General features: G+C 44.8%; 4 protein-coding genes and 1 long non-coding RNA gene across 5 annotated transcripts; 2 read left to right on the top strand and 3 right to left on the bottom strand.

The window, feature by feature from the left end:
* The first annotated feature begins 2,337 nt into the window (after positions 1 to 2,337).
* On the top strand, positions 2,338 to 4,180 carry LOC127347796 (F-box protein At5g49610). Its single transcript, XM_051373949.2, has 2 exons — positions 2,338 to 2,626; positions 2,708 to 4,180. The coding sequence occupies exons 1-2, from the start codon at positions 2,483 to 2,485 to the stop codon at positions 3,851 to 3,853; spliced, it is 1,290 nt and encodes a 429-aa protein (XP_051229909.1). The 5' UTR covers positions 2,338 to 2,482; the 3' UTR covers positions 3,854 to 4,180.
* A 6,006-nt stretch (positions 4,181 to 10,186) lies between these two features.
* Positions 10,187 to 12,459, bottom strand: LOC127347811 (uncharacterized). Its single transcript, XR_007879650.2, has 3 exons — positions 10,677 to 12,459; positions 10,420 to 10,585; positions 10,187 to 10,346 (listed from the first exon to the last, which is right to left on the bottom strand). It is a non-coding gene; the product is annotated as an uncharacterized lncRNA (long non-coding RNA).
* Positions 12,460 to 12,622: 163 nt separating this feature from the next.
* Positions 12,623 to 13,732, bottom strand: LOC127347805 (BTB/POZ and MATH domain-containing protein 2-like). The gene has a single exon (XM_051373956.1). The coding sequence runs from the start codon at positions 13,730 to 13,732 to the stop codon at positions 12,695 to 12,697; it is 1,038 nt and encodes a 345-aa protein (XP_051229916.1). The 3' UTR covers positions 12,623 to 12,694.
* Positions 13,733 to 14,140: 408 nt separating this feature from the next.
* On the top strand, positions 14,141 to 17,392 carry LOC127347820 (uncharacterized). Its single transcript, XM_071821425.1, has 6 exons — positions 14,141 to 14,373; positions 14,415 to 14,638; positions 14,714 to 14,853; positions 14,994 to 15,192; positions 16,043 to 16,299; positions 16,565 to 17,392. Exons 1-6 carry the CDS (start codon positions 14,141 to 14,143, stop codon positions 17,132 to 17,134), a joined length of 1,623 nt encoding a protein of 540 aa, XP_071677526.1. The 3' UTR covers positions 17,135 to 17,392.
* A 1,665-nt stretch (positions 17,393 to 19,057) lies between these two features.
* On the bottom strand, positions 19,058 to 20,867 carry LOC127347830 (uncharacterized). The gene is made up of 2 exons (XM_051373981.2): positions 19,623 to 20,867; positions 19,058 to 19,529 (listed from the first exon to the last, which is right to left on the bottom strand). The coding sequence occupies exon 1, from the start codon at positions 20,810 to 20,812 to the stop codon at positions 19,634 to 19,636; it is 1,179 nt and encodes a 392-aa protein (XP_051229941.1). The 5' UTR covers positions 20,813 to 20,867; the 3' UTR covers positions 19,058 to 19,529; positions 19,623 to 19,633.
* Between the last annotated feature and the right edge of the window lie 3,275 nt (positions 20,868 to 24,142).

Consider the following 24,142-nt stretch of genomic DNA (forward strand, 5'->3'; position numbering starts at 1 on the left):
TTACATGAACAATCTCATTCAATTATCGTCCACCTCATAGGCCTATAATAAAATATTCACACATTGTGATGGGAGAAAAATACATGGTGACGTAGCTGCACGAGGTGATGATGGTGATGATGATGGCCTCCAATTCCCCCTCTCCGATGTGGAGAGACAGACAGACAGAGAGAGAGAGAGAGAGAGAGAGAGAGAGAGAGAGAGAGGAGAGCGATCAATCTGACCCTAAAACCCTGAACTTGTTTTGTAGAAAAAAAATCCCTTGTATTTTTGTTCGAATTTATTTCGTTCGTTTCCTGCGCGAAAAAGATATAGAGAAGATTTTGCTAAACAACATTAGTTCCGATAGTTTTATTCCAAGTTTCGGGGAGATTCCGGAAAAAATTCTACGAGCAAAGTGATTGGAAAAAAATAATACATTTTGAACGTATCACGTGCCAATAAGTTAGTAACTATCCAAGCATAAATCAATGCAGTAAAGTTTGTTAGGTAAACTTTGGTAGCTACGGAAACATATCCCAACTCCATTAGACACCATAAGTAACATATTATTGATGATTTCAGTAAAATTCTTAAACAACTAATTTAAGAGGCATATATATGTATAGTATATATATTCTTAATATTGTCGACATTTATGGAAAAAGGTAAATAAAGCCAAAAAAATATATTCTAGACAAGTCTATTTTTTCATTATAGAACTCATTAAATTAATACTAGTGGTCCTGACACGACAAATCCCAGTACTCCCTTCGTCTCATATTACTAGTCTTCTCCGTTTCCCTAGGACGCCAATTCGACCTATATAATTTAAATTATATAATGCAAAAATTATATCATTAGAAAATAGAACATCTAAACTTTCTAATGATATAATTTTTATAACATATAACTAATGCTAACTTGATCAAATTTGCGACCTAGGGATGCGTGCACGCCTAATAAATTTGCGACCTAGGGGTATGCACACGCTTAATAAAATTTGAGAGTGGGAGTAGTGTTGATTAGGCCCATGTGCTTTGTATGTTGAAAACATTTTCCCCCATGCTAAATAATCTCCCTACATTTAATCTATTATGATCAACCAACACTAATCCCAAGGAACATTCTAAGGTGAGTGAACTCTATTTTCTATCGGCCCAAAAATATTTTTATAAAATTAGTGGCCTAATTGAAGATATCATGATCCCCTTGAATCAGATCAGGTTAGAGACTTTGTTTCTTCTCCTTCTTGTACTAGAGTTGGCCATAAATAATAAAATATAAAAATTCCTTGCAAAAGATGAATTTATTTAGATCTATAAAACAACTTAATTTATGGTTCTTTCAAAATATGACTCCACTTTTCTTACAAATATTCATTTTGTAAATGTTTTTCTTTGAAGTTAGACCAGAATACTCACTACCTCTATTAATATATATTGCCGATATCTTACGATAATCTTCTTTTACTTTTCTAACGAATATGCATAGTTATGGTCCATCCTTTAATTCCTCTTCTCATCCCTCTAGCTCTCTGTTGCCATTTGTAAAAAAATGATTTTCCATGGTAGAAACTTTTCCAAAATCCAAACATTACACATTTGTTTGGATCAACTCTAAAAAAACAACAAATTCCAAATTGACAAGCATATACACTTTCTTTTGACTATATCGAGTAGGAAGTTTACCACCAATGAAGAATGGTCAGAGATACCCCTAGATAAAACTTCAATAAAAACTGAAAGGGAAAAAAGCTTCCCTACTCAAGTTTACTAAAATTCAACTTCTTAAAGATTGGATTTTCTGATTATTGGACCTAGTAAATGTCCTAACATGCATCTCAATATCTCTTAATTCTCTTAGGGAGCTAGTAAAATTGAAAAATGGACAAAGTCTTTTAGCACCACACACCTTTAAATATTTGAAAGCTTTGTAGTTGCTTCTTTTTCTTCTCCATCGGTTGTCATCCCTATGTCGCCACAAGATAACGTCGGAGCAAAAGGAGTATCGTTATCCTTCAACTCTGGCACGCAGCCATTCCGACATGGTCATTCGTGCGGTTGCAATACTGTGTCGAAACCTACTGGTCCAATGGGTGCCCACTAATCAGCATCCTACTTACATGCTACTCGAAGATGGATATAGTGATTTCGATTTGATGTTATACATTTAAGTATTGTTATTTTTTCTAATGAAGTTGGTTAAACTTTTAATAAAATATTGACTAAGGATAATAAAATCTAAAAATACTTACGTACTCCATTTGTTTGTGGAGGAAAACATTTGTTTCTACGGAAGTAATTGACAGAATTGCGCTTATTTTCCTTATCTTCTACACAAATTCGAGGAGGCGTCCATTCCACTTCCATCGGGAATCTAGACAGCTAAAGCCGCCGCTCCATTCTCCTAGAAGTAAAAAACCCTAGACTTTCGGGGGCAGCAGCGGCGGCGAAGGTCGAACAAGGGCCACGACGCACTGATCCGGGAGCCCGAGGAAGCGATGCCGCCAGGAGGAGGAGGAGGCGACAATGGCTGCACGGTGCCGGGCCATCCGCCGGCGACCGGCCGCCTTGGCCGCGCCGAGGACGCCCCGCCCCATCCACCGCCGCCGCCGCCGTTCTCCGCCACCGACGTTTCGCTCGAGGTTTGTTCCCCTCGTCTTCCTTCCTCCGATCTGGAATCCAACAAAGGTGAACTGAAACGAACCGTTTCTCCGGTTCTGCAGATGAAGAAGAAGCAGAAGCAGGAGGACGAGCAGGAGCAGCAGCCATTGGGGAGCCTTCCCGAGGGGCCGCTCGTCGACATCCTGTCTCGGGTGCCCTACAGGTCGCTCTGCCGCTTCAAATGCGTGTCCAAGCCGTGGCTTGCCCTCTGCTCCGACCCCAAACTCCGCAAGAGGTGCCCGCAGACCCTATCCGGGTTCTTCTTCAACAAGAGCAAATGCGGCCTCAGCTTCCGCAATCTGTCCGGGAAAGGCGCACCAATGGTTGACCCTTCTCTCCCTTTCCTGGGCGGGAAGTACGAACGCGTCGAGGTCGAACAAAGCTGCGGGGGCCTTCTCCTCTGCAAATACTGGGAATCCTATAAAGGGCGAAACAAGAAGAAATACGGATATGCTGTGTGCAATCCTGCGACTGGGCAGTGGAGTGTGCTAACTCTCATCGTGTTACCGGACCCAGTGGATGGTGTTCCTGTGATTTACGATGATATAGATGACTTCTTCTTGGCTTTCGACGCGGCCAATCCGTCCCGCTTTGCTGTGTTTGCCCCTCTGAGCAATTCTTTCGGCGAGTTTGCACAAGTGGCCATCTTCTCCTCTGACACTCGGCGATGGACTTCCGTGGAGAATGAGTGGGGCTACAAAAATGTTCTGATTGGTAAACCAGAGTGTGCTTTACTGAATGGCACTATGCATTTTGGTACCCATTATGGTACAATAGTCACAGTGGACATGGAGGGAAAGGTTTGGGGGGAATTTGATATGCCAGACGACAGGCCAGATAAGCATAACTATACTTCGATTGGGCAGTCTCAGGGGTGCTTGTATGCGTGGCAGATAGATAATGATAATGATTGCAAACTCTGTGTATGGGTTCTTCAGGACTATGCTACTGGGAAGTGGACCCTAAAGCACACTGCTAACGTTTCAGAAATATTCGGGAGGCAGCTTGATGAAGATGATCACTCCTATACGCTATTTGCGATTCACCCAGATTGCAATATGGTTTTCCTTACCGACAGCGAGAACATGACACTGTCATACGATATGGATAATCAGAAAGTCAGTGCTATAAGCACATCTAGAACTGAATTCGTGGATGGTGCACTCTATGTTCCCTGTTTTGCAGAATGGTTGGCCGAGGGTCACTAACAGCCACTGCAGCTTCATGGACTGAGCGCAGCAGTACTTGATCAAAATCAGTTGTTGGGCATGTGGCTGATCTTCCTGATCTGTGGAACTGGCTTGGAAATGTCCTATGCTCCTAGCTCTATTATGTTTACTTCAGTTTGGTCTTCCTACCTGTTTGTGTTTGGATTTGTGCTATTTTGTGGCTTTGAACAATGCTGGTTAGCCATAGAGATCTTGTAAGGTCACTTTGTAAGCTCTTCATGTGGGGTAAATTTGAGATAATATGATATCAGTATTTGGAACTACTTCTATTTCCATTTATTTTAATTTTCAAGCAAGTGTCTTTAGTATGCAACTTGTGATCCATTCATGTTAAATAGTTACCTTGCTCTATTTTTTCTGTATTTGGAAGGACTACTCTCTTTTCTTATTTGAATGACTACTCTGGCCGTGATGGATGTAATGTTGTGGATTGACCATTATATATTGCTGCATATACAGCGAGGGTAAACATATCAGCTTGGTTTTCACTGAATCCGTATTTAGCTGAAATGTGTTAGAGAAGACAATTCTGTTAGGGGTGGAAAACTGCATAATTCACTCCATGATATTTGGGGCATCACACAACTTCACAATTCGTTATTACCTCTCATGCACCCCTGTTGGTCTTTCTGTTATTGTTTGTTATGATTAAGCAGTCCATGAACATATTTTTCTACCTGAATTCTGATTGACCATATTATAACTTGCAGAATCACGTCCATTACCTAGTATTCTAAGTGTCCATACTGACTTCTTCTCTTATTTATAGTAATTGATGATTTGATCAATTTATGTTGATTCTGTACCTTTAAATTCAGAGCAAGTTCAGTATTTCTATTATTTATGTACTACAAAGAGATGGTGTGTATGTAGCATTGTCGCTACCTGTATGCTGGCATGCATTGCAATTTGCAAACCTTAGAAGAATTTTAACATAAGCTGTAACCTGATGTTTGTTGCCATTCAAAATTAAAAGTATAGTAACGCCTCCTGCAAATTTATTTTCAGTCAACCATTTGATCAACACGGCAATACTTCATCAAAATCAGTTGTTGGGAATATGCCAAATATTCTTGTTTCCTGAAATTGGCTTGGATATGTCTTACCTCCTCTACTTCAGTTTGGTCTTCCTATCTGTTGCGTGCTGTTTTAGTTAGCCGAAGGGATTACTTTAGTCACTTTGTCAGCTCCTCCTGTGGGGAAAATTTGAGAAAATACTTTATTTATATTTGGAACTCCTTTTCTTTCAAGTTATTTCAAGCAATACTTTAGCATGCAACTTGTTATACATTGCTATTAATTAAGTAAATATTACTCTTATGTTTGTTATGTCACACTTTTTCTTCTTCATTTGGAAGCATCATTCTCTTGTTTTGTTTGTTATATTTTATTTGAAGTGGTACTCTTTTTCGCGATGATACGGTATTGTGCATTGACATTTCTGCATATACATAAAGGGCAAAGAAACCTGATTTCTGTCAAACATTATGCCGCTAAACAGACCTAGAGAACATAGTTCTTTCTGTTAAGGACAAAGACAACTTTTTTAAGGGGTATAGAACAATCATAATTCACTCAATGACATGTCTGCCTTTAGACCTGGGTAATGCAACACTACTTCTCTATTCGCTACTTCACTCATGCATGAACATAAACCTAGTGTATTTTTAATTATTTTTATTAAACTGTCCATTAATACATTTTTGTTCCTGATATTTGATAGACAATAAGTTCGGGAATCTTCTTTTCTTACCTAGCATAGACATCACGGCAAGTTAAATATCTGTTTTCGGATTAGGTGGCTGCATATGTAGTCCCGTTACTGTCTGTAGCTCTGGCATGCATTGGACTACATAAATGAATTGTAAGTTTTTACCACAATCGTTAACCTTATATGTTTTTAGGTTCATTCAAATTTAAATGCGCAGGAAATTATCCTGAAAAATCATCTCTAGTTAATTATTTAAACCAAACAACTATGTTTTCGATAAAGGGAATATATTAATATCAAAAGATACCAATTACACCCAGCCTCTGCAACAACGCACCACCCTAATGGCACTACGGATGCACACAACCAAAAAACGAAAAGAAAACTAAGAAAGAAAAACCCCGCTACAGTATCTCGGGCTTAACAACAGCAATACATCCACTGCCAAAACAACACCTGAAAAACAGACTATCCAAAAACGACGTCTCCAAGAAGGAAACGGTGCTCTAACACCGTCGTCGCCCGATCAAAGATCTTATGTTTTCACCCTGAAGATAGTCCCCGCTCTCAAAACAATGCCTCCATGTAGTAGCAAGAAAGACTGGTTCAATTGTATCGAGTTTAAACCAAACAACTAAGTAGGTGCGAGTAACTAATAGCAAGCCTAATCGTTAACCTAAATATTTGCAAGGCCAGCAGCTCAGGAAAATTAAATTAAGTGCATACACTTTGGAGGCACATGTCGAATTGGTCAATTTGCTAACCTGCTTCTAGGAACAACTGATAGTATCAGACACTAAACCTATGGATTAGGCTTGCTGTATACGATGCGATGTGCTAATCTACTTCAAAGTATAGTTGGAACGATGGTAACCTCAAAATACTGCACTAATTATGGTGATCAATAACTTTCTATCATAATTTTGATGTTTGCTAATGTTTCATAAATAATATGAGTCCTCATAACATACTAGACATAGCAAGACGGGTCTCATCTTATTAAAAAACTAGGAAAATTGCCCGTGCGTTGCAACGGGAGACACGTTGTTAAAACATTATGAAGTTAACATGAAAGTGAAATGAAGAAAGCACCAATGTTAGCCGCCCATCTCATGGATCAAGCAAACTCTCTCATGGAAACTGTAATATAAATTTGGTTCTAAAATAAAATTTAAAACCCAGTCTAATCTGAACCAACGAATTTAAATGTGAGTCTAGCACGTGCTCTCTCGTAAGAGATATGAAGCTTTGCGGATGCATGGATTGACCAGTTTGCAAGATAACACTATCCATGATGTACACCACTATACTCTGTGGTTCAGCACAGAGGCATCAAAATTTACCTTCAGGCAATGCACATCAGATCTGATATCCAAAAACTTGAGTCTCTTCAACTGAATTCAGCAATGTACTCGCTAATATACACAGAAACTCTCTGAACTTGCTCAAGACCACTCGAGCCAAAAGAGGCACTACTTCTAGCTAGGACAGTGTGTTTGAACCGACCATCAATCCAAAAGCAAGCTGCGCTTTTAGTACTTTTTTCCTCCAGGAGCACTCCACTCATCCAACACGCCTTGGCCTCACCTTTCTAAATGAAAATAATCAATGAACTGTGTGAGAGAATCAAACGTCTTGGCCTGACCTTTCTCAAATGAATATAATCAAAGAACTTCGCAGAGAATCAAACCTGGAACATATCTCTGTACATATCTTCTTATTTTTATTAATGCTCTCCAGCTTATAGAATGATTGGTTGAGATGGACTTTGCTCCGGCCTTAATTCAGTCATAAACTCTCCTACTCGAATATATGGAACTCCCGTGATATATTCGGTCATGGCTAATAACCATGTCCCATCTCCAGGTTTTGTTGCCTCATCCACGCAACAATGTGTGTGACTGAGCTCACCATCTATCTTAAGTAGCCAGCACAAACTCCGGAGCGCCTATGTCTCGCTAGACCAAACCCCACATCAGGACTATCTTAGGAGGCTGGTTCTTCAGTTCGGACTCAGCGGCAATCGAGGAGAGCAACAGTGTCATATCGATCAACAACAATCCTCATCAAAGCCATATCGTAGAAAAACTGCAGCGCCTTCACGCTCAACCCTCCGTCTTCGTATCCTGATAGCATGATGTTGCAGGACACCGTTCCCAGCATGGGTACACACCGGAACATCACATCGGTCGTCAGTACAGGTAGCGACAGCATTGTGACGGTGCCGTGCACCGAACTAACCTGACGGCACGTCGGCGCCCGCCGTGACTCCCTTCACAAGCTAGCGCTGGTTATTCGATTGATGGTCGTGGGTTAGAGCAGCTATTGTGTAGATTTCTTGAACACGGACCGGTAGGTGTCGCCGCGCTGGTCGTGCATGCCGTAGTCTTCAGTGTTGCGGACGATCGTGAAACGGAGCGCTCGTCAAGCTCGGCGCTGGATCGCCATCTCGTCGACGACCTAGCCGTCCTAAGCCCTGATCACGTTCTCCAATGTCAGCGATTCAGGGGCGGCAGAATACCATAGGAAGCAAGCGCCGCCAACGAAAAACAAACACCCGGCGATGCCCTTCACCCACGCCTTGTTCGCTCCAGCACATGGACCTTGATCGTGACCGCGTGGGCTTCGCTGTGTCTTGACTTATATAGATGCAGAAGCTCAAACCAGGACTCTAGCCTTTCCCTTTCTCTCGTATACGGACAGAGAACCAGACTGGAAGGAGTCGTGCCGTGCATATGTGAGACACCTGGTTTCTTTTGGACGAACAACCAGACCAGAAGACGGAAGAAATCGTGTATAGGTCGGACAGATAGGACGTACGAAAATCTCTTGCGACGGACCAGACGGACGAAACCACGGAAACGATTCTCCCTTTATTATTATATATATATATATATAGTTAAAATGCCCGTGCGTTGCCACGGGAAAACAAGACATGAAGATAGTTGATTTTTAAATACCCTACACATTCCCTCTCTCTCTCATATAATCGTCCAAAGACCAGCATGCTCTATTTCTATCTGTTTTTAACCTTTTTCACTCTATCATGTGTCTCATTCTCTCTTGTTCAGTCTAGGAACTACCCATCATTTTATCCATCTTTGGAGAAGATAATTATGAACAATTTCAATACGTAAGCATAATCAATAATAAGAAATGTTTTGTTGACCCTAATTCTAAAATAGTCACGAGGATGTTCAAAGTCTTAGTATACTCGTAACATAACTTTCTTTCTAAAGTTTAACAAGAATATTTCCTTTAATCGATGGCAGCACGAGAAAGAAAAAAGAAAAACAACTCACACCTGAATCGAGACATGGCTAAAATCACCAGCCTCCCCACTATGTACTTTCCTCTATGTCTCACTGGCCAAGCATCATTCCCCTGCCTTCTCAGTCCACACCGTCAACGATCGGGCCACCCACTCTCCTTCCTCTTTGCCGATTGCATATACGAGCACCATATCCAAGCAATAGTCCCCACCGTCGGTTATCGGGACTTCCACTCCCCTGCCTCTCTACCGCTTGCCACACAGTACCGACCATCTCGATCGGGCCACCCACTCTCCTGGCCCTCCACCGCTTGCCTCTATATGCGCCCTTTCCCTGTAAAAATCCCCACCATCAGCAATCCGGTTGTACACTCCCTTACCTCTCAGTCGATCGCCTCTACGAGCGCCATCTCCCCGCAGTTGCCGCTGGTACCTCGAGGCCCTGATTACCTCGCCCTAGTGGCACGCATTGTTCTTCTCCACCACTTGTCATCGATTCTGGATGTCGGAGGCTAGATATAGGCTAGTGGCACAACACTTGACACCAGAAGCTGTAGCACATGTTGTCTCCACCAAGTCCACAAGCATGGCCACGATGCGTTCAATGGCTACACCCCTACATAACGCTGGCCTCCTCCTTCTGGCAGTCTCGCCGATGAATGGAAGTGAGCTCCTAGAACGCCCCGCTCGAGCAGGTTGGAGCGAACCCAAGCAACTTAGGTAAGTTCATACTGCGTAAAATTAGAACTTTGAAACTTATGTTTAGTTCTTCCAATTCTTGGTAATCATAAGATGAAATCTCTATATTAATATTTGGTACAAGTCCTCAACGCTTCTTCAAATTAAATTGAGTACCAGTTTTCAACATTGTATCATTGCAGTTTACATTTGTCAGCATATTAAAGAAATTAATACATTTTTATAAACATATTGGATGCCAAAATATAAGCCCTCAATAAGACATGTTAAGCTTTTAGAGCAGCGATTCCATATAAGACAGTATAACCAAGAACCCAGTGGCACAAAGAAGCTGCAATGCCAATGACATCATATACTAAACAGTCAACATAGTCCTTCATATCTCACTAACGCGACCTTCCATTCAGATTCCTTATCATTTGCCATTTCTGAACTTCTCTATCGGTATCAGTGTTTTCCTGACTTTTCAGATGCCATCTGATGCACATTGATTGTGTACATGGCGAGAATAAACGTTAGTACAAACAAATATTGCATTTTCTGATCGAGTACTCATGATTCTCATGTGGATTAGTTTTTGTTGGTCGGCAATATTATTTGCCCTTACCTCTGCCACCACTTACAGTTCCAATTTCCACCCGTCAGGATATCTTTGTCTAAACCATGGGAAAGAATTAGTTACAGGGTATCTTTATCCAAATTCAGTTACATATTATGAATGCACATTTATCCAAGTGAATTATAGCACGCTGTAGCATAGCTAAAAACGAACTCCCCACAACAAAGTTGACCTGCAGAAAATATATTAAATACTAAATATAATTATTCCTTAATTTAAAGACAAAGTATGATTAAGTCCGCTACCCTCAAGTTCTTGTCCGACTCCATCAGGTCCTTGACGTTGCTCCATAGGGACCTCAAGGGCCTAGTGCTCTGACAATATCTCCGAACAATCGAGCAGGTACTCCAGCAAGAACTTTCTCAGGAACATGTGCTGGTAGATTGTTTTTCGCACTCTTGCCTGCCGAAACTGCACATTCAAAAACCATAACCAATAACTTCTTCAGTAGAAGAACAGACCAGTAAGACAAGAACTTTCATGGCAATAAATCTGAGGTTACCTTGAGAAGTGTCTGCGTGTATGTCTCGGAAATCTCCGTGCGGATCTGGTTTGCACGGTCGTGCTTCTACCGCAGGTCTCTTCGCACCAACTCCGTCACCCTGAACTTGGTGACTGACAGCATTGGCAGCACCACATCTCCTCGTGGCAAAAAGATTAAATATGTTTGCAAGAAAACAACAGATCTTCTAGGCATAATTTTAAAAGTCTTGTAGAGTCAATACTATGTGCAGCGTGAACATTAACATTTCTGAAATCATACAATTGAGCAAGATCAAATACGGAAATATGCCCACGCGATATACTAAGCTAGTTATTTCTATAAAACACAAGTTAGCGAAATATGCCCATGTTAATATTGAAGTATGTTTGATAAAACACAAGTTATTTCTACATCTTTTAATCAGTACAGTGTAAATGAGCATATTACTATGTAACTTCCATCTACAACAATCAACAAAATGAGCATCAGGACATGATGATTAATTTTGATAAGAAAAGTTTGATCCCATCTGATGAATGCATTTCCTCGTGAAAGAAGAGACCAAGTTTCAAACAGTCTAATATTTTGAAAAGTAACATTGGTTACATAGAAACAAAAATATCAGGTAGTATCATTTCTCCATCTAATGAATAAAGGAGAAAAAGAACTAATGTTCAGAAAAGATTTTTTTCTTACGCGTACGAACGAATTTATCTAGAATTTATGCACCAGTTAATATGTGTACTTACTGCTCTCCTGTTTAGTCAAAACGGTATAAGATCTGGAGTTCTCATCCTCTAACTTCACTATCTATCTTCTCACCTACAAGGACATTAGACAATCACTACTGCATAAGGTTCATGACAATCCTAAGTACGATAGCAGCAAGCTTTATGAGTACAACGAGGTAGGAAACAAAGAATAATTAAGTGATACAAATGGTTCTAAAAATAAAACCAAAAATGACAAACAGGAGCATCAATCAGGCAATCAAACAAAGCAAGCAATCTTCATACTACTAATTGCAGACCAAAGGAAACTTACTGTATAAGATTTCCAGATATTTTTTGTCAATACACTATTCTGTACTATTGTCGTACTCATAAAGCAATCTTCAAACAGGAGCATCAATCCGGCAATCAAACGCACTATTGTCGTATTCCTTGGAGGGGCTATGCACTTTTCTGTACTCGTTCCGCCATATGGTTGTTCGCTATAAGAAGGCATGCGCCCACACGAAACTGGCACGAGGCCGGCCGGCCGCGGGAGTTGAAGAAGACGGCAAGATGAGGCGGCCCTGCTCGTCCTAAGGTCCATTCGTCCTTAGGCCCCCTCCTTTACTTGCCAACGTCAACTTGGGTTGCCGGATCTGGCGAGGTGCGGCACCTCTGCCGTCCACCGCTCGATCCGCTGTTGAGGAATTGAAGAGGTGGAGGTTGCATTTGAAACTATCTGCAGAGGAAGGGAGGCGGCACCTGGATTTAGAGAACAAGTCCAACCCACTACTGGAACATCCCCGTCGACAAATTTGTGAGTGGTATGATGGTGTTTAGCAGAAGAATAGATCAAGAAGAAGAGAGATGCGCACGGCCTGGATCGCGAGGGAAAAATGGAGGAAGAAGGAATGTTGGAGGAACATGCAGTGGCCTGCCATCGCGGCCGTCCCGTCCAGCTCCATCCCTGGCAGGGGCGGCGACGGTGAAGGGGCACAGAGAGGGGATGTGGTGGTGTTGGGGATCCAGGGCGCAGTGGAGATAGGAATCATGGGGGAGATAGGGTTTGGGTTCGCTCGGGGACCAAGCATAGACGGCTGAGCGAGCAAAAGGAGCAGGTGGATTTCATTGGGCTTTGGCCCATGTGCGCCAGCGCGCGGCGAACGAGTCCAACGAAACCAGACGACGAAAGGGTGGTTGTAGTGGCAGAATAGGGAACATGTTCCTCCTTTTTAAGTAGTGTAGAAAAGCCCATCCTTCTCCAAAAGATCACTAGAACTAATAACTGAGAAGCCAACTTCAAGCTAACAAAGGATGAGCATGCTAAATTCCGCGGGACTTTTTTGCCCTCTCGAAGACATCTATTACCACAGCAGGACAAGATCTTTTGAGGTGAGCATACCCTTGGCTTGCCATCACGTCATCCATTCTACCTGGAGAAGCGATAAATTCAAGGCAAGCATTTTTGAGTTCGCTGCAGTGATGCTGGTCAGCTAGAGCTAATGTACCGGTGACATTCTCAACATCGAGACTTTTGCAAAGGTTGCTCTCACACATCACCTTCATCCTTTCCATGGCATACCTATCTGCAGCAACGAGCAAGTGCTTAACCATTTCTTTACCATCATCTCCCTCAAGGTTTTCCATGGAAGGCAACGAATCTGTGTAGATGAAATACAGCAACGCCTTGAAAACAGCAGGCTGCATGTCTTCAATTGTTATGTTCCGCCTTGTCATGTCGCTCATCGGCCCAAAGAGCTCCGCTTTGAAGACAGGTGATCTTGCTGCAATGACAATCTTATGCGCGGGGAAAACCTCATCTTTAACCTTGAAGACGACATCTGCGTCCTCCTCCTTCTCGAGCAACTCTTTGAAATACTCTGCCAAATCTGAGGGAGGCACTGAGATGTCGAAGGTAGCCGCAGTCACCATGGATTCTTTCAGAACTGTGATGTCGCACTCAATCACAAGGCTGTCATCTCGCAGGTACGTCGATGGTTGTAACAAGGTGCCAAGGGCAGGCCCACGCTTGAACACAGACAACCTCTTCTTGGAGAGCACTACTGACGGTGGCAGCTTGTTGGCCGGGTCGAGCAACCTGAACTCCACCAACGCCCTCACCTCGGCATCATCGGTCACAAGGTGAAGCAAAATGAATGCAAGATCTGTACTGTCCTCCTCCTCAAACATCCACTCGGGGATGTACTTGATGCGCCAGAGGTAGCCACCGACATCGAAGGTGGCGGACTGCAGGGGCTTGCCCTTGCCGGCGCCGAGGCTCCTGTGAAGGTTGTAGCCGGTGATCTTGAACGTGTGTGTGCCCCGCACAGCGCTTGGGTAGCACGTCGACGCCGTCCTCATCATCCTGTGTTATTTCGCCCACACGATCAAACGCTGAAACTTTCGGTTTCTAGCTGAAGCCCTTCAGGTGTATATATACACGTCTGCAGCAGCAGCTCTAACACAACTCGGAATAGGATTCGTACAGAACTTGACACGGTAAACTAGCCGAACTAGCCAACACACGGCGATAACTTGCAGTCGGAAACAAACGCATACCTCAACACTTGCATGATTAGAGCATCTCTAGCAGATCTGTACGAGCCAAATCCGTATAATAACAATATTTATGCGGGTTTGGCCAAAAAAAAAAGGGGCGAGATTAGCCAAATCCTGTACGAGCATCTCTAGCAGACATATGCACAAAAGCAGCGTTTAACAGCATCCTATAGAGGCCAGCATAAGTACTGACGGCAGTGCACCTTAACGATGAGCATCAGCATAAGGGTCTGCGCGATACCTCCTGTTCTCCTTCCTGAAGACGTCGATCTTGAAGCCATCGTCCATAGAGGTGAAGACGATTGTGTCGTCGACGCGGAGGGCAAGCCTGCGGGCGAACTCGCTCCATTCCTTGATGAAGTCGACGCGCTCGGCCCTCCACTAGAGTTGCACCTTGACGACAGCTCGCCCATGTACAACCACACCTTCACCGGCGGGCCATTGTTCTTCAGCTTACTTGCTAATCAGGTGCTGCTCCAAGTAGGGCGGCACGGGCGCACGGCGACGGCAATGAGGTACTGACTCTCCAGCTGCATGAAGAACGCCGGCACCCGCACTCTGGCAACGTGCCCCAGGTCTGCAGGACGGCCGACGTGAAGCCTTGGTGCGGTGATCTGCCGGTGGGCTTCAATGAACCCTATATTGGGGTCACGAAGCTGCACCCGCACGATAATGTCCCTTGCGTCCAGTATAAGCCCGTCCGAAAAGGTTTCCAGGAAAGTTCAGTTCTGCAGATGCAATAAGAATGCAAAGACTTAGCTATACTTGCATTGTGAGCACCAGAGACGGACAAGGATGAAGTCCATGCCAATGTGAAGCACTGCCATGGACTTGCCAATGTCAAGTCCATCATGTTTGGCATTGCCAATGTCAAGCAATGGCATGGACTTGGCAATGTCAAGTCCATGATGGAGCTTGCCAATGTGAAGCTCTGTTGCATGTCATGGACATGATGGAGCTTGAGTTTGGCTCAAGCTCCATCATGGACTTGGCATTGTCATGTCCATGACATCACTTCACATGCAGTGCACACTGACATGAATACTATCTACATGCACATCAGTCGGAGCTGCTACAATATCATCGAACACATCCACATTATCATCTATCAGGAAGAGAGGGATTGAAGTGCTTACGATGGGGTGGTGTGACAGCGGTCCTGACTGAGGAGGAGGCCGCGCACCGGCGCCGGCATGTCCTTGAGGACATCGCACCCCACATCCAGGTGGAGGTGAAGGCGGAGCAGGAGCACCTGTCGTCTGGTACGTCGTCGTAGCCGCGGTCGGGAAGCGAGGAGCCGATGGAGCTGTCGGCTGCCGACGAGCACGTGATCGGCTAAACGGCGGCGGCGCGAAGTGCGGCGCGCCATTCGGAGCAGGCGTCCGCGGCATGCCCCATGGCATCGGCGGGTGCATCGGGGTCGACGTGAACCCCGGCGGGGGCTCCATCTTCCTGCTGGAGCCCCGTGCACCTGTCGCCATTGCCGCCTCCCTTGCCGACGAAAACCCTAGGGGGCAGGGGTCAAAAAACCCCGGAGTCGAGGGGTCCGCCGGTGGAATCCCGGCGGCTTGAAGAGCGGCGATGGCTGCCAGTTGCGACACCGGCCAACCTCGTACTCGCGAACGGCGACGACCAATACAGCACGGGTACGCGCGCGGCATCGATCTACGCCGCCGAATCGAGGCCGCCAGCCTCGTACTCGGACGATGCGCAGGAGTGCCTCATTCGACCGCGTGACCGTCGGCCGGACGACACGATCCATCGGCACCATAGCGGAAGGAGGCGGAGGAGGCGAGGAAGCCATGGGCGGCGGTTGATGCGACGGGGCAGTGACTGTCAGTGAGAGAAGTGAATGGAGAGAGAGAAGGAGGCAACCGGTGACTCGAAGTGGGGAGCGAGGGCCACGACAACACGGTGTCTCCCGTGGTTCTCCACGCGTGCAATCGTTGCACGAGGGCGTGCAGAATCGCACGATAACGGTACAGGTCCGTTGGAAACTGCCGATTCGAACGTACCTCCAGGTCTATCCCATGGAGGATTTGAGAATCGGTTAGACCAAAACGCAGGGGACTTCCAGGCAACCAAACACGCCTATTTCTTCTGGGTGATGCGAACCGGGGGCTCACAGACTACCAATCGCGCCCTATCAGTTTGATACACTTCTCATCTCCCGTGGTGTCAACTGGGCTGTACAAAATATCCCAACGAAGACACGGAACTCGGGCAGTCAGCCGCCGGTTGTCGTGCCTCCCCTGCTTACGATACCACGTATCCGCCCCTATTTCCCGGAGCGGCTGAAGTCCGACGGCGAGCCACAGAGAGGTGGCAGGCAGCGTGATCTGCAGCAGCATTCTAGTTTCCGTCTGCAGGCAAGGTGTTTGGTTAAATGCTTCTGAGATGACCATATGCGCTCTGGGTGGTTCGAGTATTTGCAGTTTGTTCTCCTTGCATGTTCAGCTCTATAAATGATTTGTTACCACACTTGTCGTGCTCACAAGTACATTCTGAATCCAAGAATACATTTCATACATTCGTCCTGCATTTTTTAAACCCGCCTTGTGTTAGGAATTTGGAATAAAATCGTGAAAGCAATATATGAAGGGCACTTCTGACTTTACTTTTACCATGACGCAGGTTAATCCATCGTCGAAACAACATAAAGAGGCTGTCCTAGTACCAGTCAGGATGAAGTTCAGAGGCGTCTGCAGGAAGCTGTATGATTACGTGCGGTATGATCTCAGAGAGATTGCGTTCCCGTCTTCTCTGCCAGACCCTCCGGGCACCAAGAGGCGTCCTAAGCTCTCACTGAATGAGAAATGGTGCATCCTCAAGGAGGCAACTAGGCTCTATGCGGCTTCATGGGTCAGGGACATCGGTCCTGAGCTCAGGCCAAATGATTACAAGGCAAAAGAGGAACCCGGCCCCAACATCACCGAGGAGGGGAAGACTACAAGTGAGCCTACCATGCTTGAGGATCTTGCGGTGGCAGCGAGGGGCGGGGCAGAGACCCTGAAGCCCGCGCTACGTCGCATATACATGACCCGTGCGTCGACCTACACGAGTGCGGTGAAGAACTATGTGGAGACATATCAGGAAGGGCTGAAGGATGTCTTGGATGATAAGGCTGCTGGAAAAGGTCACCAGCAAGGCAACGAGGCAACAAAGTTGTCAACAGCGACACCACCACCACCATCATCATTGTGATCTTTTTTTGAGTTTACGAGGAAATATTATCATCAGGAATCGCAGCTTAGCTCATATATGATCTTCAGAGTTGATGTCCTTCTAGTTGTGTAGTGTGTTACCCATTTCCTAGTTTTTTCTTCTTCATGCAGGTCCCTGATCTTGTTTATCTTCTACTCTGCATTTTGTGAACTCTGAACTGTACTCTACATTGTTGTTTGGAGATTGTTCTCCGGTTTGTTTCAGTTCCAGTTGTTTCTTGCTTCATTCACATTGAAATCAATGTCTTCAAGGCTGTGCAATTTCCATTTTGCTAGAAACCGAACACAGATATATCCTATCATTTTCTTTGGTGTAGCTCAGTACCACATTGTTTGCAGGGAGCCAAGCGCGGTCTGTGAGTGGGAAGCCGTTTGTTGTTGATGGCTTCGTATGTCTGGGGTCTGCTTACTTGGGTTTTGTGTAGACAAGTAAAATTCTGCATGAGTAGGTATGTGATCTTCTTCAACTCCTAGTCTAGGTGTTTGCAACTTTGCACTGGAATGTATACTTGTTTTCCATGGAGGTTGTTCTTGGGCTTGTTCCAGTTGCAACTTTGCACTGGAATGTATACTTGCAACTTTGCAACTTTGCCCAAGGCATCAGTGGGAATTGTTTTGGAATTATGGATGAGCTTCAAGTAGCTGCACAGGAATTGCTTAGACCTTTCCACAGACGGGAGAGACTTTTCATGAGTGACTTCGTTTCGGGCGTACCAAGGTCTTCATGAATATGTTCTTGTTTATCTTATACTCTGGGATTTGTGAACTGTACTGTTCATTTTCGTTTGGGGATTGTTCTTCAATCTTCAGCTTGTTTCAGTGGCCGTTGTTCCTTGCTGCATTCACATTGAAATAAATGTCTAACATGCTGTGCAATTTCCATTTTGCTAGAAACAGAAACAGAGACATGGCCTATCATTTTCGTTGGTGTAGTTCAGTACGACATTGTTTACAGGGTACCAAGCGCGGTCTGTCAATGTGAAGCTGTTTGATGGCTTTGTATGTCTGCTTACTTGGGTTTTGGGTAGACAAGTACAATTCTGCATGAGTAGGTATGTGATCTTCCTCAACTCCTAGTCTAGGTGTTTGCACTACAATGTATGCTTCTTTCCCATGGAGGTCGTTCTTGGGCTTGTTTCAGTTGCAATTATTTGTTGCTGCATTCAGATTGGAGATCAAAGTACTCTAGTCTTCTAATCCTTAACTGGAAATAATGGATGACATGTGATGTGTGCCATGGTGCCAGTCAAAACTTCAAGCCTTCGGGGCCTCGTCATGAGGGTAAGTGTTGAGTACAACTAATGCAGATATGGTTGCATTGGGTGGATTCATAATTTAAAAAAATACACAGAATTGCAACCACACCCTACATAATTTATTAATTATGCCAGCCCAGTCCATTCATGGGCAGACAACCAGATTTTTTTTTTTTTTTTGAGATCAAACGCTGTGAATATATTAATTTGTGAGAGAATCCATTACAAGCTGGTTCTCGACACACACAGGTGCTACATCAAACCACACCCTACATAATTTATTGTCGCAGCCTTCCTTTGCCATTAGATGTGCAGCTTCATTACCGAGCGCCGCACCGCACGGACGGAGGATTCTACAAAACTTTGAAGCCGGGTTTTTGTACAACAAGATTTATTAACACTAGAATAGGTGGGTACATATGAACATCAGACTTTCAGACATCTTACTGTTGTCGGCCTCTTCAAGTCCATATACAATATGACTGAAAGACAAGGATACCCTGTCTCTGTAAAATCGGAGTTTATTTCCCTTCAAAACCTTTCACCCAGATAAACTGAAGAAAAAACCCCAAAACCTGAGGCTGCAATTTCCATCCGTGGTGAACCTCAAAATTTCTTTAGATAGTTAGATAAAAATGGCACTAATATCAACTGATAAACTATTACCAACCTTTGACACAATAACAGCACCCATTGTTCATGCCAACCAGAACTGTATCACACCAACTGCAGGTTAAGTAACTAATGCTAAGACATAGATGAACAGGGGTAAAGAAATCAGGAAAGCGTGCTAAATGCTACATTTAGCAGAGTATGCAGTTGAATAACAGAGTGACCATACACATCGAGAAAGAGTTGAAGATAACAAAGGAAATTGGGCGGATACAAAACCAGTTCATATCACTTGTCTTTCTGGTCTTTCAGATTGACTGAGCATAACACCAACTAAGAACTGAAGACTGAACAACTGCGTCATACGAGGCTCAAACATGTAAGCACAGCTGGACTAGTTGCGCTCCGATCATCCTCCAGGAATTCATATAGACAATCGAATTTCTTCTTTTCGTTAGCTCTGTCAAAAAATCTCGTCATCATGAACTGAAGTGTAGCCTCACAATTCTGCACAAATTCAGGGTGTTCAGCATATTATCAGAAGATTTCACCCAAGAAGTGAAAGAAGAAAGTTCTGCAGTATAAAGCATCATGGGTTACCATCTTAATTATCAGGCACTTTCTTCACTGGGGTTCAAGAACGAAGGCGGCCACACTATCGTGTAAGGGAAAATCAGCGCCAACGGGCATTGATCTTTATGCGACACCATCGAAAGCTTCATAGTTTCCAGATCAATGGAGAGCAGACGATCCCCATTGCGCAAGAACAGGACGCCGGCAACGACCCCAATGACATCCAGCCCCTGCCGGTAAAAATGCTCTGAACCAATCATCGCCGCCATCGCCCTTTGGAACCTCACAGACTTCTCCACAAGTGTCCATGTCAGACCGCCGCTGCTGCCATCCTCCCAACCGCCCCAAACCTCGACGCAGGAGCCCCGCATGGTGAGAAGGTAGAGCCGAGCGGCGCCGTCCTCTCCATGCTTCTCAATGACGTCGAAGCTGAACTGCTGCGTGAAAGGTGGGAGCTCCAGCACGGAGAGCTCCATGGTCGCCGTGTTGAGCTCCACCATGCGCTCCCAGCCCTTGAGACCCCAGTAGAGCGATCGGTTCGCTTGCATCGCCCGGGCGTCGTCGGCGAGATCGGACTGGTGCGCGAGCGCGATGCCAGCGACGTCCGCCCAGCGGAGGTCGCCGGAGGAGAGGACGAGGGCGCGCAGGCGGGAGGAGTCGTCGCCTTCTTGCGAAATGCAGAACGCCTGGAACACCGAGGAGTCGCCGTCGTCGGCGACGAGGCCGTACCCTACGGGGCGCTCGGCGGGGGGCGCGGGTAGAGAAACGCAGCGCCGGGTCAAGGGGTCGGCGACGGCCAGCTCTCCGGAAACCCGATTGCGAAGCAGGAGGTGGCCGTTGCGGCAGTCCAGGACCTTCCACAGGTCGGCGTACGGCCGGCAGCGCGTGGGGAGGAAGGAGAGCGCGAAGTCACTGCCCTCGACGACGAGGCGCGTGACGGCAGCGGTAGCGGGGGAGGCCGGGAGAAGGAGAGGTACCTGGTTCTCGCGGATGCGCTCTCTCATGGAGCGGTGGAGGAAGCAGCCGAGGAGTGGCGGACAGGTGAAGGGGTGGCGGCGGCGGAAGAGGCGGAGGAAGGCGGCGCTGCGGACGGCGCGGAGGAAGGGCTTGCAGGCGAGCGCGGCGCAGAGGAGGTCGGCGGGGGTGGGGAGGAGGAGGAAGACCTCCCGCAGGAGGTCGTCGCCGAGGTAGACGATGGTGGCGGCGGCCGGAGCCATGTGGCCCAGTATGGACGGGAGGATCGAAATGTGGCCCGGTTGATGAATGGCAATCTTGCAATAACAATCCTCAATTTATATGGAAAGCATTGTTTCTGCATCTCAATTTATATGGATCATTTTCTTGTAATAGCAGTACAAACACCACCAAGAGATTACTAGAAGTCTAGCTTCTCCAAAAACGACACATCCAACAAAGGAAAGGTGCACGCTATAACATCTCAGGTTTAAGGGCAAACATGGGGTAGGTTTAGAAAAAGAATTGTGCATTTAATCGCAAAATAGGGAAATTTTTCGCTCCTAAATGCATAAAACCTAGGGAAAACAATGTCTCTCTCGCTATGAACAAGGGTCTAGCTGTGACGAGAGTGCGATAGATTTCAACATTACCTCTTTGAGATTAGGGTTTGAGAGGAAAGGAAAATTAATTTAAAATACTCCCTCCATCCCACGAAACATGTCGAAGGTTTGTCAAAATGATAAACCTTCGACATGTTTCGTGGGACGGAGGGAGTACAAACTAACACTTTGAATTCAAAATAGAACTGCTTTAGGGAGTAGCACTAGAATTCAAATAACTACCTTCATTTGTGTTCAAACAAACCATTTGAATTCAAATTTGAATATTAAACAAGATTCCAAGAAGAATTCAAACTCAAACATTGAATAATCGTTATAATATTTCCAAATAAGGAAATTTTTAACTTTATTAATAATCAAACACATTACATTGTCTTTACAAAATTTTGGATATATTACAACAAATGAATACATAAATAAAAGTAAAATTACAAAGTTTTGCATTAGCAAAAATGAATACCTAACTAATACCCTAGCTACTACCATTGCTTCTTTTTATCTTCTCATCCTATCCATTTTCTTTTCCATTGCCTTGATCACCTGCAAAAATAAAAATAAAAACAAATGGAAATGCCAAGTGGCATTCCAAATCAAATTCACCTTGATGATAATCATTATTAGGTCGAGCTGATCCACGGTGAGTCAGCCCCTCACATCCAAACTTCTCACACACAGGGTAGCTAAGCGCACACGCACAACACATTCACAGGGGTGGTCACCAGGGTAGGTTTGTCAACCAACTGCCTTGCTATGAAAGAAAATGACCACAACACCAACTCGAGCATCGACAGCCACATCGAGGACAACCAAAAGCCACCAGCATTTCATCAAAAATCGCCATAGTTCATCCAGTACATACCCAAACCACCACCACAAGCCATCAACATGGTTTATCATCATTTGGCTCAACCAAATAAAACTCTCACTCAAACTAGCAATCAGAGAAAAGATATCAGCCAACAAAATATGTTATGTTGTTAACAGTAAATAGCATAGGAGAACTCAGCTAAACTAGCACCAGATCATCTAGAAAGACATGCAGAACACCTAGTTTCACCCATATGGAAACCATCAGAACCGTAGACATAACATGATAGAATCAAAGCATCTATTGTCTACTCTTTGTTCTCAAATTAAAATAGCAGTGGTAATCATATCATGATCACCTACTGCTAGTAAAGCTCACAACCAAATTCAGCCGGTATTTAATAATAAGTTTATTTGGAAGATGAAGATACCATTAAAAACTAAGATTTTTGCATGATACCTTGATGTCTACGCACGCTTCTATTCCTGTAGACAGTGTTGGGCCTCCAAGAGCAGAGGTTTGTAGAACAGCAGCAAGTTTTCCCTTAAGTGGATCACCCAAGGTTTATCGAACTCAGGGAGGAAGAGGTCAAAGATATCCCTCTCAAGCAACCCTGCAATCACGATACAAGAAGTCTCTTGTGTCCCCAACACACCTAATACACTTGTCAGATGTATAGGTGCACTAGTTCGGCGAAGAGATAGTGAAATACAAGTGGTATGAATGAATATGAGCAGTAGTAACGGCACCAGAAAATAGCTTGCTGGCGTGCAGTTGATGGTAGTAATATTGCAGGAAGTAAAGATGCAAAGAAACAAGAAATAAGCGATGATTGCAGTATTTGGAAACAAGGCATAGGGATCATACTTTCACTAGTGGACACTCTCAACATTGATCACATAATAAAACCACTCTACACTCTCTTGTTGGATGATGAACACCATTAATTGTGTAGGGCTACAAGAGCACCTCAATGCCGGAGTTAACAAGCTCCACAACATTCGATGTTCATATTTAAATAACCTTAGAGTGCATGATAGACCAACGCAATTATACCGAGTACTAACATAGCATGCACACTGTCACCATCAGGCTATGAAAGGAGGAATAGATCACATCAATACTATCATAGTAATAGTTAACTTCATAATCTACAAAACTACGCCAAGTACTACATGATGCACACACTGTCACCATTACATCATGGAGGAGGAATAGAGTACTTTAATAACATCACTAGAGTAGCACATAGATGAATAGTGATACAAAGCTCATATGAATCTCAATCATGTAAGGCAGCTCATGAGATCATTGTATTGAAGTACATGAGAGAGAGATTAACCACATAGCTACCGGTACAGCCCTTAGCCTCGAGGGAGAACTGCTCCCTCCTCATGGGAGACAGCAGCGGTGATGAAGATGGCGGTGGTGTCGATGGAGATGCCTTCCGGGGGCACTTCCCCGTCCCGGCGGCGTGCCGGAACAGAGACTTCTATCCCCCAGATCTTGGCTTCGCGTTGGCGGCGGCTCTGGAAGGTTTCTCGTACCGTGGCTTATTCCCCCGAAGTTTTTAGGTCAGGAAGCTTCTTATAGGCGAAGAGTCGGAGTCGGAGGGCTGACGAGGCAGCCAGACAACAGGGGGGGCGCGCCCCCCCTTGGGCCACGCCGCCACCTTGTATGGTGGTCCTGTGCCTCTCCTCTGGCCCCTCTTCGGTGTTCTGGAAGCTTCGTGGAATTATAAGATACTGGGCGTTGATTTCGTCCAATTCCGAGAATATTTCCTTACTAGGATTTCTAAAACCAAAAATAGCAGAAAACAGGAACTGGCACTTCGGCATCTCGTCAATAGGTTAGTTCCGGAAAACGCATAAAATCATCATAAAGTGTGAACAAAACATGTAGATATTGTCATAAAACAAGCATGGAACATCAGAAATTATAGATACGTTGGAGACGTATCAGCATCCCTAAGCTTAGTTCCTACTCATCCTCGAGTAGGTAAACGATAACAAAGATAATTTCTGAAGTGACATGCTACCAACATAATCTTGATGCAATAATGATGTAAAGCATATGAACTGAGATCAAATCACTCAAAGCAAATGTCTATATTGATACTCCCTCCGTTCTTTTTTAATTGACTCGGATTTAGTACAAATTTG

The sequence above is a fragment of the Lolium perenne genome, chromosome 1, assembly GCF_019359855.2.
Source record: "Lolium perenne isolate Kyuss_39 chromosome 1, Kyuss_2.0, whole genome shotgun sequence".
Classification (NCBI taxonomy): Eukaryota; Viridiplantae; Streptophyta; class Magnoliopsida; order Poales; family Poaceae; genus Lolium; species Lolium perenne.